This window comes from Setaria viridis, chromosome 2 (assembly GCF_005286985.2).
Source record: "Setaria viridis chromosome 2, Setaria_viridis_v4.0, whole genome shotgun sequence".
NCBI lineage: Eukaryota > Viridiplantae > Streptophyta > Magnoliopsida > Poales > Poaceae > Setaria > Setaria viridis.
The window spans coordinates 30,777,996-30,793,597 of NC_048264.2; the positions used below are offsets into that span (position 1 = coordinate 30,777,996).

At 45.1% G+C, this 15,602-nt stretch overlaps 2 protein-coding genes across 2 annotated transcripts; both read right to left on the minus strand.

Moving 5' to 3' along the window:
* Nucleotides 1-67: 67 nt before the first annotated feature.
* LOC117844702 (uncharacterized) lies at nt 68-5,595 on the minus strand. The gene is made up of 10 exons (XM_034725460.2): nt 4,155-5,595; nt 3,330-3,488; nt 2,701-3,060; nt 2,553-2,616; nt 2,188-2,405; nt 2,001-2,114; nt 1,799-1,904; nt 1,498-1,709; nt 920-1,023; nt 68-645 (listed from the first exon to the last, which is right to left on the minus strand). Exons 1-10 carry the CDS (start codon nt 5,517-5,519, stop codon nt 498-500), a joined length of 2,850 nt encoding a protein of 949 aa, XP_034581351.1. The 5' UTR covers nt 5,520-5,595; the 3' UTR covers nt 68-497.
* Nucleotides 5,596-10,488: 4,893 nt separating this feature from the next.
* LOC117846536 (protein TIFY 10c) lies at nt 10,489-12,445 on the minus strand. The gene is made up of 5 exons (XM_034727741.2): nt 12,122-12,445; nt 11,834-11,969; nt 11,446-11,609; nt 11,256-11,313; nt 10,489-11,112 (listed from the first exon to the last, which is right to left on the minus strand). Exons 1-5 carry the CDS (start codon nt 12,306-12,308, stop codon nt 10,986-10,988), a joined length of 672 nt encoding a protein of 223 aa, XP_034583632.1. The 5' UTR covers nt 12,309-12,445; the 3' UTR covers nt 10,489-10,985.
* Nucleotides 12,446-15,602: the final 3,157 nt, after the last annotated feature.

Genomic DNA, 15,602 nt, shown 5'->3' on the forward strand with positions numbered 1-15,602 from the left:
GGCTGACAAGTAGGTGGTTTTGCCATTTCGACCAACGTTTTTCTTTCCCAATCAATCAAGAGACATATGATTAAATATTGTTATGTTACGACCAGGTTGGTAAAACAACTTCTCCTTGCAAAAATCCAAACTGACAAACACTCAAAATCCTGGACAGACAATTTGCCGCCCTCGTGCCAATGAGATGCGCTCACAGTTACACACTGATGCGAGCTTACTCGCGTGACAATCACAATTCACAAGCTATCTCCGCTGACAGGCGCAGCAGCTTCGCTGAGCTATTTATCATCCAGCACCTCCAACGCGTCTTCGAACAATCCCTGCACTGTCCACCGTGCATCCTTGGTTTCCGCGTCAGAAATCCGAGGAACCAGTTGGGTAAACCCTCGCATTTTTCCTCCATCAGTTCTGTAATTGTTGAACGTTTAACTTCCCTTTCCTATGATCTCCAAACAGACATTTGTATCCAGCCGAAGGCATTGGAGTAACGAATTCCACTACTCGTTTAACAGCTGGGCAAGCATAGCATCTGCACTCTCAGGGCCGTCGTTGTTCACGCTAGGGATTATGTGCTCCGGTGATATGAACTTGACAAATTCTTGCAGTTCCGTGAAGCTGCTGTGTTCACTGTACGGCACTTCATATCTGTAGAGACAACAAAACGGACAATGAAACTTTCTAAACTGTTGCCTGGATAAATTTGTCTAAAATGATACACACATTTGTGGTAAACATAAATTCAAGTGTTTTAGTAGAAAACCATATTTTTTTTGTTTTAACTACAAGGTGCCAATGGTCGTAGTTGTTTAGCACATTTGCTGACAGGGAAGTGAACATCATTTCTTAGAGCACGTCCAGGGCTAGATTCACAATTTTTTAAAAAAGAACAAAGAAAATAGGAACACATCCACAATGCTACCTGATGATTGATCCTTGTTGCCACCTTTTGCCAGGTGTCCTTTTCTTCCCTTTGCCAAATGCCCAACCAGTCGGGCAGAATGCCACTATGAGGTCAAACCGGCCCTGAAAGTAAAGTAGCTATCAAAATTAGGAATATAGAACATAGAACAGACTTACAAACAAACAAAAAGATTTTAAAAAAAATGCAGTGAGATTGTTTCTTTCTGGATGGCTACTGGTTGGAGTCTGGAACGACTAAGTTGGAACCTTTAGACAGTTCATCTGAATGGAAGGCTAAGTACAATGAAGGGAATATAGAAATTATTATCAGCCTGGGTATCATAGAGCAACTATGAGCATCCACAATATATGGTTAAGATCAGCTTTTAGTTTATTTTTTTCTAAGTACCTAGCAACATCTATCTATGAGCATCATGAACAGATACTCATCAGTCAAAACTTTCCTGTTGGTTGTGATGTTGTCAGGTGATTCCTTCAGGGATTTATGGTTTAGTCCGATTTTGAACCAAATCCTAGGGATTTTGATCATCCCCCCTACCAATCTTACAGAGTTTAGGATAGAATACTTGGCCTTACAGCATATTGATTGGATAAATGTTTCATCCGCTTGAAGCTCGCTAGAGTCCACATGGGGACAACATGTATGTGACTTTCTGCTTCATTGGCTGTAAACCAATGCATGATTTCCTGAGGAAGCTCTAAGTGTTTCAATATTTGCAGCTTTGCAGCTCCAACATATATTTTCTTCTGAAGCAAACGAGCAACCTCCATAAACAGTCTTTCTTTCCCTGCATGCAGGAAACTTTATAGATCATGATCCCTAACTCGGGGAAACACTGAACTGTCTCAAAATAAAAAAGATAAGATAAGATGATACCAATTGTGTAGCTACCAATCAAAAACAATGTTTTTGGGTTGAAAGCTTCTGCTTGGATGGCCTCAATGACGAACTGTATCACAATCTCTTGACTAGGGAAGTCATACTGCAAAATAATTTTATCCATGGCAGATTAACCGTGTCAAAATTCAACTCTGAACTTTGCAAACACGTGAGTTTCTGAAAGACTAAAAATACATACTCGTGGATTGCAATAGGTTGTGTCCAGTATTAGAGTGTGGATATGTGAAGACTGCAAAACAGGATTGTTGACCATCTTGGAAGAAAACCGGAAGTCTCCAGTGTGCAAAACAGCCTAAAGAACAAGTAAGTAATGCATCAAATAGTTATGCCAAATAGATGAGAAAGAAAATCGGAACAACACTTACTTTACCATTTGGAGGCTCAAAGAGAATAATAATTGACCCAGGGCAATGGTTGGCGTCAAAACATGTCAAATTAACTCCAGAAATAGTAATCCTTTTGTTTAGTGGCAATACATGCAATTTATCCCATGGAATACCAATCTTATGATGCACGAGACTTGCGGTAATTGAGGAACAGTATATCTTCCCATGGCAAAAGCTTCTAGTCAGGCCTTGGTAGTCTGTTGAGGACATACAAATCTTTGTCAAGCACTGAACGTCAACATGAGGTGCCTAGCAACAATGAGAAAAGAAATATGTGCTGGCACAAAAGGTTACTTAATAATTCGGCAGAAACTCAGGCAACAATCAATAAAACTTGAACTTACGATCTACATGGAAGTGTGTGAGAAACCAGTGGCAACAGTCGCCTCTCAAGTAGCGAAATGCATCCTGCAGCAAGATAGCTAGTTATGGAACATGCTGATTGATATGTTAGACAAATGTTCCTATAGGCCTGTGGAGGGGAAAGCATACCACTCGAAAAGGAGTTCCTGGGATGCAACACCAAAGAGGTGTGTCTTTAACCTTTCCTTTACCAGCGCTAATTCTTCTAGTGGGTACTTTAGCACTAGATTTTTTCTGCTCGTTCAGATTAGATGACTTGTTGACTTTGCAGACCCTGCTTTGTCTTTGATCAACGGACGAACATTTAAAGTATTCGGTAATTAATTTATTCCCGTTCATTGGAAGTTTAGTCTTCTTAGTATCTTCTGAACTTAGCACACCAGCTTCCATATCATTGGCATCATCATCATGTTTCTTCCGTAACTCTGCTAGAGCATGGGTAATTTTCTTTCTTGGTCCAAGAGCAGTGATCCCCATACCCAGTAGATCCTGCAGTACATTAGTTTTTTTTTTACTGAAAACAAGAAGTGACATTATGTCTCGTATGACAACAGTGAACCAGTTCTCTCAAAAAATCTTAAATTTTTGTGGAGAACTGAACCCTATACTCATGCTTCAACAAGATCAAATCAGCAAAGCATGAAAGTGAATGCAACATGAGAAATAGACTCTGACAACTCTGGTTTACAAGAGGAGTAATGGACTTATGCTCTAAACTTGAACAATAACCTCCATCTGAACAATACAACAGAATGTACCTCTTCAGTGAACCATTGCAAGGTTTCCCAGTCAACTTCTTCTTTGATAAAAATTTCCTCATACTTGGATAACCCAAGGTTTCTTAACCATTCAATAACACGTCTGATTTCAACATTTTCTCCAGCAGAGGGTTCTTTTTCATGGTTGGGGCTAGATTCCTGAAAATCAGGTAATTCAAGCATATGAATATCTAAAAATATGCAATCTTACATGTTGCAGAGAAAGAACAATTAGGGATGGCATAAGAACTATCTCATGATCCACACTCCACTAACTTCATGTTAAGTTTTGTTGCTCAGCAACAGGCCAACAAGTAATTGGATAATAATACTAATTTCTTTATTGATGAGAAGGGATGGCATAAGAACTATCTCATGATCCACACTCCACTAACTTATGTTAAGTTTTGTTGCTCAGCAACAGGCCAACAAGTAATTGGATAATAATACTAATGTCTTTATTGATGAGATTCAGTTAATTAGTCCAAATAAAAAGAGTTCATTGCTTCAGTTGAGTTATTTATAATTTGTTATTGGGCTAATATGGTAGGAAAGCTTCTACATCATGCCACTATTGCTGTTGCAAATTGGAATCCACAATGAACACATTTTCAGTAGATGTAGATTTATTGCACCCAACTAAGCAGGCAATGATGTACAAATTCAGCAAACAAACATACTAACAAGACTATCAAGCGGAGGATGAACACAAGAACAGAATCACCTTTGAGCTTCTAGAAAGAAAAGTGAACAACAATTTAGCATGAATATTTAAGGCACATTAGCACAAGAGAAAACATGATTTGAGGATATATCGAACATAACCTTAGCAGGTTCATCAAGACAATTGTTAGTATGCAGCTGCCGAAGCTCTTCGCTCAAATCGGATATATCCAATCCACATAGAGGGCATTTCACTTGATAGTCTGACTTGAACCTCTTGGAATCAAATGTATTTTGTTCAATGGGAGATGTCCAGTTTGAGTGACCCTCTATGGAATCCTCCATGCACAAGTTAATTAGCTCATTGAGCTGTGTCCCAATCTCAAAATTATCATAACCATCAGCTTCAAAGTCATGGATCATATGTGATTCTGGAAGATTTGATTCAGATGGACTGGAGAAGCAATGCCCCTCACAAGCCTCAGGACCATTGGATCTATTCTCCATAGCCTCATTTTCAGGGGTTGCACAATGTCCTGCAGCTACTTTCCCCTCTTGAGAATCCAAGTTACATGCTCGCAAACCAGGCTCTTGTGCTTTGCTGCAGTCACCACCTCTAGAATCATGATTTGCATTCGATATTGGAAGCTTTGACTGAAGAGAATCGAAACAGTTATTCCCTTTATGAAGCCCAGCGCCACGTTCAAATGCCACCCCAGCTTCTTTCTCCATGTTCTTTTCATCAGTGAGTGGGCCAAGAATCCCTGAACCCAGCCCTTCAGAATAATAGGGACCTGCAGTTACAAATTCACAGTTTGCATCTGATTCAAGAATCTCCGGTTCAATCAACCTGGAGTAGTGATGCTCCTCAAGAGCTTCAGAGCTCCTCAGCTTCTTTTCCACTGTTGGCTGATCACACTCAGAGCCTGCCACCTCGTCCGTAACGTGCCACTCTTGAGGAACAGGAAGTGACATACTGGAGTCAACTGCTTGAACCTGCTCACAGCGCCCACTTCCCAGATCACATACCACACCGAGCGCCAAAACCCTCGATTTCAACGAATTGGGCAAGGAACTGGAACTCCCTTTGCAATATCCATACACATCCAATCGTAACTTCCCTTTACGGCCTAATTCGGATACATCAGATCCATACCTCGAGGGGCCGAAAATTTCTCCGGCCATTAGTTCCTTCGCCTCAGGAACGCCACCGCTAACCCTCGAACCGGCGGCTAGGGTTCCCGCACCCTTCGCGGCCGTCGCGGCGGCCGTCACCGCAGGAATAGCGCCACCGTGGACGGAACCGTTCTCCTTCCCCGAGGAGGAGGATGGCTTGAGCTTCTTACGGGGCCGGCGCGCGGCGGCGGCATTGCAGGGATTCAATGGGCGGGAGCGGGGAGGTTGGAAGTCGTCGTCGTCGTCGCCGCCTAGGAAGGGAGGGGCTGTGGATTTGGGGCGCGGAGTGGGTACGGCGGCCGGCGACGGCGAGTGTTTCGCCGAGAGCTTGCGATTGCGATTCGCCGTCATCTGCGTCTCAAGCGGATGGGTGGGGGAGTCTGGGAGAGGCGAGGTGGGTGGGGGAACTGGGAATGTGAAGTGTAATTTTTGGCCGAGGCGTTTTCAAATAGGAACGGGAAAGGGCGCGCGTAAACACGAAAATTTCTTTGGGCCTAGGATTTTCATGAATCTCTATGTTAAAGACGTAATGGGTACATGGTCATATGGGCTAGTTTTTTGGGCCCATGTGACCGAATGCATCTTGATTGACTTCGACACTCTGAAATCTTCATTCCTAAAACCAAACAAAAGCGGGGAAAACCTCTATAAAAAATGTGCTAGCTTGAAAGGCACGTACTGTACTTTCCCCATTTTAAATTATAGCTCACTTTGCTCTCTTCTTCTAAGTCCAGCTACTCAAACTTTTGGCCAATTTTTTTAAAAAATATAGAACATCTATAGAATAAAACGAATGCACCACCAAAATATATTTCCTAGTAAATTTAACAAAACTAATTAGATGTTGTAAGTGTTGGTGCTTTTCCCTAAGCACTTGGTCAAAATTAGTGAATTTTGGCTTACGACAAAGCTAAAGTAAACAATGATTTGAAACAGAGGACGTAGTACTTTGAGTTTGATATATTTATCATTTAGCATATGAGAAACTTTCAAGAACAAACTATAATTACTGAGAAACTTTGAAAAACTATAACTACTTTGATATAAATATCACTTAATAGCAATAGATTTTTAAACACGTGCATTTTTTTGCAAATATTCAATCAGACATGAATCCTTATATTTGTCCTTTTCATTATCGAGACTAAAGAAGATTGCGTCTCAATTTTTTCTTTTGGAGAACTTTTCCTTCATCGTCTAGTTTTCTACTAGTACTTGAGGAATATCATCACAGTAGGGTTCATCCATTCTAAAATTGGTTACCCTCCCCGCCTCCGGAAAGCCAAACAAAAACTTATAGTATTTAGTATTTACTATCTAGTTATATACTTCTTAGGTTCGGCATCCCCTAAATGGTTCCTTCTTCATGTTCTAATTGGATCTTTTTTCCTTCCTACATTTCCCATTTGCTACCAATGAAAGTATATAGTATTATCGCCCCCTTTAAGCACACATTTCATTTTTTTCTCATTATGTATTCCTTTGATTGTAGCCGTGCTAATCTTTCATTCAAGCAATGTTTCATATTTACTTCATTAGGGTTTAAAATGTTCGTTTTCGCTTTCTTGTATAGGTCATAACTCTTTATTTATCTTTTTTTACGTGACACTCACGGTCTTAGTGTGTCCCATCAGATAGCATCTCAAACATACTGCAACTTTTCCAAGGGCAAATAATTAAATTTACCTCCATCCATATTTCTCCGACCAAATAAAAAAAAGCCTCTCTTAAGAACCAACCAAGGTTTCTTGTGATATATGTTTGAAAAGTAGTTGTTCTATGATAGAGATGTTAAAATAGGTCTCTAATTTTTTATAAATTTTATTACTCTTAATATATATTAATAGGATCACAAGTTTTTCTGTGTGGCAAAGCTGGGTACTTTTATTGGTGCTATTGGTCAAAAGTTTTTTTTTTGCGAATGAAAATTTTGAAAGATCGATGAGGTGTTCGTGAGGAAAAATATCCATTTTGGATCCAATGCACCACATGGTAAACCTAAATGACAATTAAGAATGGCCGTATCATTTCTCCAATCTCCATCCTTGTGCCTTTCGTCCATTAACACAAGGCTGCGCGTCCTTGTCTGCTTCGATCGGCGGCGCCGTGCATCACGTTTCAGTTTAGGGACAGAAGGCAAATTCTTCACCCGCCTCAGTACGATCTGTACTACGAGCGTCCAGGAGCACCAGCAGCTGAGATATTTTCTGTGTTTTGCCAGTTGTCCTTTTAACCAGATGATGGGGGGACACGGCCGTGGATATTTCTAGCTGCTGCATGCACTTCTGTCAACTGTGCTCGAGCGGGTCTGGCCTGTCGTGGACCAGCAACAAGATGGTTATTTCTGATGCCGGGTGTTTGATTCCACGGACTAAAATTTAGTTCATGTCACATCGAATATTTAGATATTAATTAGAAGTATTAAATATAAACTAATTACAAAACCAATTGCACAGATAGAGGCTAATTCACGAGATGAATCTATTAAGCCTAATTAATTTATAATTAGCACATATTTACGGTATCATCACATTATCAAATCATGAACTAATTAGGCTTAATAGATTCGTCTCGCGAATTAGCCTCCATCTGTGCAATTGGTTTTATAATTAGCTCATATTTAGTCCTTCTAATTAGTATCTAAATAAATATGGCAGGGGCTAAATTATAATCCGTGGAACCCAACACCCTTAATGGAATTGGAATGTGATCCTGAAAACTTGCATGTGCACCATAGGCACGTCCTGGTCCTGCGCTAGGAGGAATGCAAGCGAACGCCATGAATCGTTTCTTGCTGTTGGCTTTGTGACCAGGAAGCTTCTTCTCTGGTCAGCTTTGCTTGAAAATTGAAATGCAGCAGTTCAAGCAACGATATCACTAGCCAAAAGCCCAAATGTGTAGTGGCACTGAATACAAAATCAGCAAAATCTGAGATCAAATCATATATGAATTAACTAGGCTAGGTGACTAATATAAAGATTAGTCAACAAAACAACCTAATTAAAAACCACAACATTTACTTCTATTTGCACAAGTGTAGGGACTAGGGGACAATGAAGTTATGTTTCAATCCCAAAGCGTGTCAAAAACAGAGTATGTTTTCAAGTGAAAAGCAAACATGCCAAGTATTCCCTCCATTTTAAATTGTAGGTCGTTTGAGCTTTTCCAAATATATATAGTTTTCTCTACACGTCACAGAATGCTATTTCCAATTGACGGGGTCTCTACACGTCATGAAATGCTATTTCCAATTGATGGGGTTTTTTTGCGAATCACACAGTACAGACGCAGACGCTCACAAACACGTACGCACACTCGCCCCTGCGAACACACGCACGCAACCCTACCCCTATGAGCACCTCGGAAAGACTGAGCCGGCAAATCCTCAAGACTGACACTAGCGCCTCGCTGTCGATGGGCACGTCACCTCCTATTGAAAGAATAACGCCAGTTAAATCCTGAATAAATCTAAAAAAATACAAGCACTAACTCAAACCTAGTGTGCAGGTTCCACCACAAGGAACCTTACCAGCTGAGCTACGCTCAGTTCGCAATTGGCGGTTAAAATCTTTCAATGGTATTTTACGGAACGACAAGCTTTCCATGGTATTTCCTATGTAGCGATATTTCAATATTATGAAACTAATTTTCTCTATATCTAAATGTATAACGAAAATTATATATTAAATAAATCAAAACGACCTATAATTTAAATTTGGGATGTAGGAAGTATCGTAGGAACGATGCGCATAGGAAATTTGGAGGCCAAGGCCACCCCTTGGTCACAACGAAGATCTTCTATTTCCCCGTATCTCAGCCGAAGAAGTTGGACTTGATAATTTACACGGACCTCCCGGTTCCCAAGCAAAGCTTACATCAGTACTCGGGTTTTCAAAAACAAAATGCAAGCACGTGTTTTGTGCGCCCACAAAGTTAGCCGCCAACGGCGGGTCATCCACTGTGCCGTCCGTGCAAGTCAGCAAGCGCGTCTCTCTCCGTCTCTCGGGAGTCGGGATGGGTAGTCAAGGAAACGTATTACGGCGGTAACCGAAGACCTGCAGGCCTATCGTCAGTTGGTAGTAGCCAGTAGCCTGTATAGCGTGGAATCCAGAGGCCAAAGGAAAACCGCGTTCGGCGTCACCGGCTCACCGCGGAGCGCGAAGCTTTACCTCGCGCTCCGGGCAGACCCGCTGTCCACTGGTCCTTCTTCACCGGAATCGACGCGGCACCGGAGATTGGATAGAGGCGGAAGGACGTACGCAGCGGTGCGGCCGTACCGGGCCGCCGGACAGACAGGGATGCATGCGGAATCGGGCGTTGTCGCCGGGGACGGGATGGGCACCGGGCACGGGACGGCGGGGACGCCACAGGTGTACGGCGACGCGATCGGCATGGCGAGGCGTGCGGGGACGGCAACGGGGGCGAGTGGGCGCGCGCGGCTTGTCGCCGAGTAGGACCGGTGGTTGCTGGCGTGCTTTCTCTTCAGTGGCTCGTGCATCGTGCTCCGGGGGGTCTGAGGCCCGGCCAAACTCGTGCGCTATTTGCCGGCTGCCGGTTCCGTCCGTCCCAGATCTTGCAGGGTACTACTACAGGAGCAGCAGGACTGCGGCCTGAGGGGGAAATGATAAAGGAGTGGTCCATCGGCTGCAGTCGGCAGGATTTTGTTCCAGCACGTTTTACACTCTCGAGTCTCGACGGGGCTGTTCTTTCAGCTAAGGACGCGGCACCAGATCCGAAATCGCACTGTCTTTCCTGCCTCTGAGTAAAGCTTATCGGGGTGTTTGTTTCTTTAGTCGCTCCTAAAATTTCTATCACATCGAATATTTAGATACTAATTAGAAGTATTAAATATAGATTAATTATAAAACTAATTTCACAGATGGAGACTAATTTGCGAGACGAATCTATTAAGCCTAATTAGTTCATGATTTGACAATGTGATGCTGCAGTAACCATGTGCTAATAATGGATTAATTAGGCTTAATAGATTCGTCTCGTGAATTAGCCTCCATCGGTGTAATTAGTTTTATAATTAGCTCATATTTAGTCCTCCTAATTAGTCTCCGAATATTTGATGTGACATAAATTTTAGGAGGTCCTAAAGATCCAAACACCCCCAAAATCAGGTACAGTTTGGCTGCTGAAACGTGCCTCGTTTTCGAATGGCACTTTTCTCTGTGTACTTATGCGAGGATTAAGGGGACTGATTTTACAGTGCGGAACCATTTGAAGGTATTACTAGTTCCCTTTTCCTCCTTTTCTTTTATGAAACGACTCAAGCTGAATTTAGAAGATTTAGAAAAGCGCACTTATACAGGAATACCACAGTACATTACACCATACATGTTCATTCATAAAATTAAATGGTCCAAATATCTTTCACTGAGCATACAAGTCTCCTCCACGACGGAGGATCCAGCGCAAACATACTACTCCTCCATGAGAGCACAAACGGAATGTCGAGAATTGGGAAGGAACGTGCACTGCCGAACGTTCCGTAACATATAACGAGCTAGGCAACCATCCGTTGCAACATAACACGGTCACGGTCACAGTCACAGACCGAAACAGCGAAACTGCTGTGAGCATATCAGCTCCAGCAGCAAACAATAATCTTGCAAACGAACGGGGGGGCCTATGGCTCTATGCATGTAAGCCGGCGGGCAAGTAGGATCACCACCAGCTGAACAATATTCCTAACTTCACTTCACTAGCAGTAACCGACGGTAAATTATTCTTTTCCCTTAACCTGATCGAAGCTACGACGAGCACCATCCGTGAATCTGAGAATCTCTACTGATTGACGTCCAGCCAAGCTCAGATCTCCTGCTTCACTGCCACTTCTTGGCCCAGCCCCAGCCAAGATTTCTTCTCTCCAGTCGCTTGCTTGGACGCATCGACACCAACAGGGCTGTTGACTTGGTATGGCGCCTTTGCAGTTATCCTGGAATTCAGGAGCACAAAAAGAAAATGTCAGGATCCTAAGCAAACTTAATTGGCAATTCTGAGCGCAGCTACGTATTTCCAACGCTGAGAATTATAAAAGCATGCCTCAAAAAAAAAGAATTATAAAAGCAACTTGGTTACCTGCCCTTTCTCTTCTCAAGGAACCTATGGAGTGAATTCCTCCTCGCAATCGGCATGTCTGTTAGCAAAACCCAAACACTTCTGTCACCGTCAAGCTTGCGTAACAAAGTTCATGAATCCGTCAACAAGTTACCAAAGTCGTAGCACTACCCTGCCGTGGCAGAACTGCAAGAGGGGGAGGTAGAATTACCAGAGAGACTGTTCTGTGAAGGCTGTGGTGCAGCGGTGTCGCCGGCCCTGTCGCCGCCGGCGTTCACGATCTGCAGCAAGTCCTTGACCTTGGTAGAGGGGAACTTGTCAAAGACGACCACTTTTCCCCCGTAGAAGATTGTCAGCTGTTGCGCCTCCTCCTCCCTACAAGGATCAAAAGGTTGATACCATAATCATTACTAAATCACCTTCGGCAAGAACAATGTCTTTGGCAAAGACAGGCCAAAATTGTTATTTTTTAGCTGAATTTGCTCTTTCTTGTTGGGAGGGAGGACTGAACACGATTGCTCCTGCATTTTCTTTCAACTGAAGGAACGGTTCTGCTTTCTTCACCAATTTACTGACGGTTACAGATTTTATTTATTTACCTTGGGTTTTCGCCGGTCTGTTGATCATGCTCTTTCGCCTCCTCCGTCGTGGCCTTCGCCGCGTCGTTTGGCTCCTCGGCCGCCGGCGCGTCGAGCGCCGACAGCAAGTTCATGGTGGTCGGCGGCCGGAACGCTCCTGCAACGACCAACGATGGTCGAGTCTGATGAGCAAACCGGTGTTGCTAGCTCTGTCTCACGGGAAGCTTATGCTTATGCATGGCACGAAACGGAGAGGTTTGCATGAAAGAACTCATGAGAGCTGATATGAGAACAGTGATGCTGCCTTACCAGCTGCGTCCGGCGGCGGCGGCGCCATGCCGAGGCCGCCAAGGCCCTGCAGCCCGCCCTTCTTGTCCTTGAGGTACTGGCTCAGCAGGTTGCACGTGACAGCGAAGCTGGACTTCTCCCTCGCCGGCGTCGCACGAACGGCCATGCTGGCGTCGGCGCCCTGCTCCTCCTGCTTCTCCGCTCCCATCCTCTCAGCTCACCAGAAACAACAACCCGCCGACGTCGTCCAAGCTTCGTCCTCCCTTCCTCCGCCTATTCACCTCACTGCGGGCGGCCTCCGACAAGGTCTCGCGTACCCTTTCCTCCATCCCCTCGCGGAGCTAATGGCCTTTGTCCTTTAATAGCGCGTGCCAAGGAAACGGCAAGTGGGGGCGACTGGCGCGGGGCGTGGGGTACACGGGCCAGTCAGGCGGCCGGTCGCGGTCGGGGGCCGGGGCGGAGAAACGGGTGGTGGTGGTCCTCGGGGAATGGGAATGCGGGAGAGCGACGGGTCGGGAGGCGCGCGATGGCGGTGGCGACGTGACCGGACGGGAGGGGCGGGGCCGCGAGCGTCGGCGTGGTAGCAACACGTGATTTGGGCGGGGGCGCGCTCGCGCGAGCGTGGGTGATTTGAGCCGTCTTTTTTCTTTTTTTTAAAGATTCTCACAAATACGCTCCTGGCTGAACCATTTCAAAATCTGGACCTTAGCTTGGCGCCATCCATGGTGGCGCCAAGCTTACACGTCTCAACGCTAGCCATCCTGACGCTAAGATCCATGCGCAGCTGCTGACGCGGATGCCAACGTGGCAGGAGCTTGGCGCCATCGCCTTGGCGCTGTGGATCTTAGCGCCGTAGGCCTTGGCGCTGAGCAATTTACCCCATGCCTTTTGGCGTTTTAAACGAAACAAGTATAATTATTTCGAGGAGTGTGCAACAAACTACGCTGTGGTTTAATTGGTTAGGACGTGGGCTTCTTATCCCAGAGACCTGAGTTCAAACCCCTATTCCTAACCAGTTGAACCAACGTAGTTTGTTGCACAATCCTTGGAATAATTATACTTGTTTCGTTCGAAACGCCAAGAGGTATGGGGTAAATTGCTCGGCGCCAAGACCTACGGCGCCAAGCCTCCGCCATGTTGGCATCCGCGTCAGCAGATGCGCATGGACCTTGACGCCAGGATGGCTGGCGCCGAGACGTGTAAGCTTGGTGCCAGCGTGGATGGCGACAATCTAAAGGTCCATATTTTGAAATAGTTCCGCTAGCGATGTATTTGTGAGAATTTTAAAAAAAAAGACTAAAAACAAAAAGGACGGGTGATTTGAGTATTTCACCGGGGCGAGAGGGATCCGGGTACGGGGCAGTCTTCGGAGCGGACCTGAAGACTGCGCTGTACCGCGTGCTGTTTGTACGTAATCTTGTATTCGTGTGGATGTCCGGCTGAGGCGGGGTGGTGCCGTGGTGCACGTCATACGGGGTAACACGGAGCTGTGGTACAGGGCGCGGGGCCGCAGAGGGGCGGGGCTTCCGTCGTTTGAGTCACGCTAGCTAGGTTCAGTGGCCGTGGCCACCTACGTTGACTAGTTCGTGCGCCTGTTACGATCGGTCCCATCACCTCAAACCTCCGGCGCAGCACGACCACTGTTTGTCACGCTTATCACCTGGGCTGACAACCTGGGGTGGGACCGGTAGAGATCCGCGTAACGCCTGTCGTCGTGGGCGACCCGGTGGGTTCGGGGAGGGCCACGCACGCTGTCGGCAACGGCGTACGCTTCATCACGGACCACGTCATGTCGCGTGCCTGCGCCCGCGACGTGCCAGCTCATCTGCCGGCCGTCACACCACGTGACTCCGCGACCGCTCTCCCGTCGACGGTGGGTGCCGCCTCCTTTTCCCTTGGGAGCCGGTAGAGTAGCAGTACGGCGGCTCAGTAAAGCAGGCGTCACGCGATCCACGCACATGACCCGACCCGGACTCGGCTCTCGGGGATAGACACCCAAGATTTGTGCCACAAATTCCGTGTGAGTGCGCGGCCGCCTGGGGTAAGCCTAATTAACACTGTCCAATCGGCGGTAGTATCATTTCGTCAACACCATTGTGACTTTGTCCTAGGCCTTTTGGCTTTGTTGTGCTAGCAAACAAGGGCAGACGGCAGTGGACACAGAGATGCCAAGCCAATTCACGAGCGTGAGCATCAGTGCAACAGCACGTTGATCCAGCCAGATAAAAGAATATCTCAGACGTAAGAACGAGCAGCACATGCGCAGCGGCTAAAGAAAAATTGCGTGTTCCCAAGAAAGCAGTGGTGGGTGCTCCTTTCAGAATCGAACAGGGCATATAAGCAAGGCGTGCGTTGCTACAGAGGACTCGCGTGTTCCATGAGGGCGAAAAAAGAACATTCTGGATACATACCTAGAAAATAAGATTCCACCGTTTTTACACGTTACCGATAAGATTCACATTCCATTCCTAGCCCGTATTCCTTTTCCTGTAAGCCGTATTACGTTTACAATCATAAAATTAATTTCGTGTCAAAACAATTATTTATAATTGTCCGACGAAATCAAAGGCGAAATAAGCCTTATACGTAGAAATCGAGGGAATACATGACTAGCTGAAAGTTGATACACTATCCGTACTCGGAGTAATTTGATTACAAGATAGTAAGACATTGTGAAGCAAGTCATTCACCCTTATTTATTGCGATTCTAAATTTAGCGAAGGAGGATATCATAATCACTCTTGTTCCCACGTATTTTGGAGACTGAATACTACGCTCAAGTTTGCGATCGTCCCAAAAGCTTTTGAACATGTGACATGTGCACTTAGGGTCTGTTTAGACTGCTACCTTTTGGGATGTTCAAAAGCCCAACTCATGGCAATGTGTTCCTAGCTTCTGGCTTTTGGGGCTATTGGATTTTTTGGAGGTACCAAAAGCTAAAGGTCCAAAAGTGAAGCTCAACCAAACAAAACCTAAGTACACATATTCACTCCATATCACTATTCTACTTGATTGCAGCAAGTGTGATGTCCTCGTTTCATTAATTCATTCTTTCTTAATATCATCTCAGTTTGCTATGAATTGTGAGCAAATTTTTATGCTGCTGATCCAGTGGGGGAAAAAAGGAAGTAAAATGTGGGAGGCTTGACCTGTGTTACTTCTGTTTGTGCGTAGTTGTTGTCGAGCTGATTCATAGCGGGAGCCCAAGCAAAGCTCAATTCAATTGAACACGGCAAGAGATCTCAACACAAACTGCTTTGTGCATTGATTAGGCCCATCTGTGCATGCCGTCAGTTGAATATTCAGACAAATTTATTCGAAGTTTCGTTTTTTTATATACGTTTTCAAAGTTATTAGCAGTGCAGGCCTGCGAAGGCAAGGTCACCAAAAAATTTAGGAGCTCTGTATGCATTTTGGTCAGCCTGTTTTCTCCTCAGTAGCCCATAAAAAAATGAAAGTCGAGCACTGACGGCCCACATCAGGGGCGAGTGCAAAGCAGCCG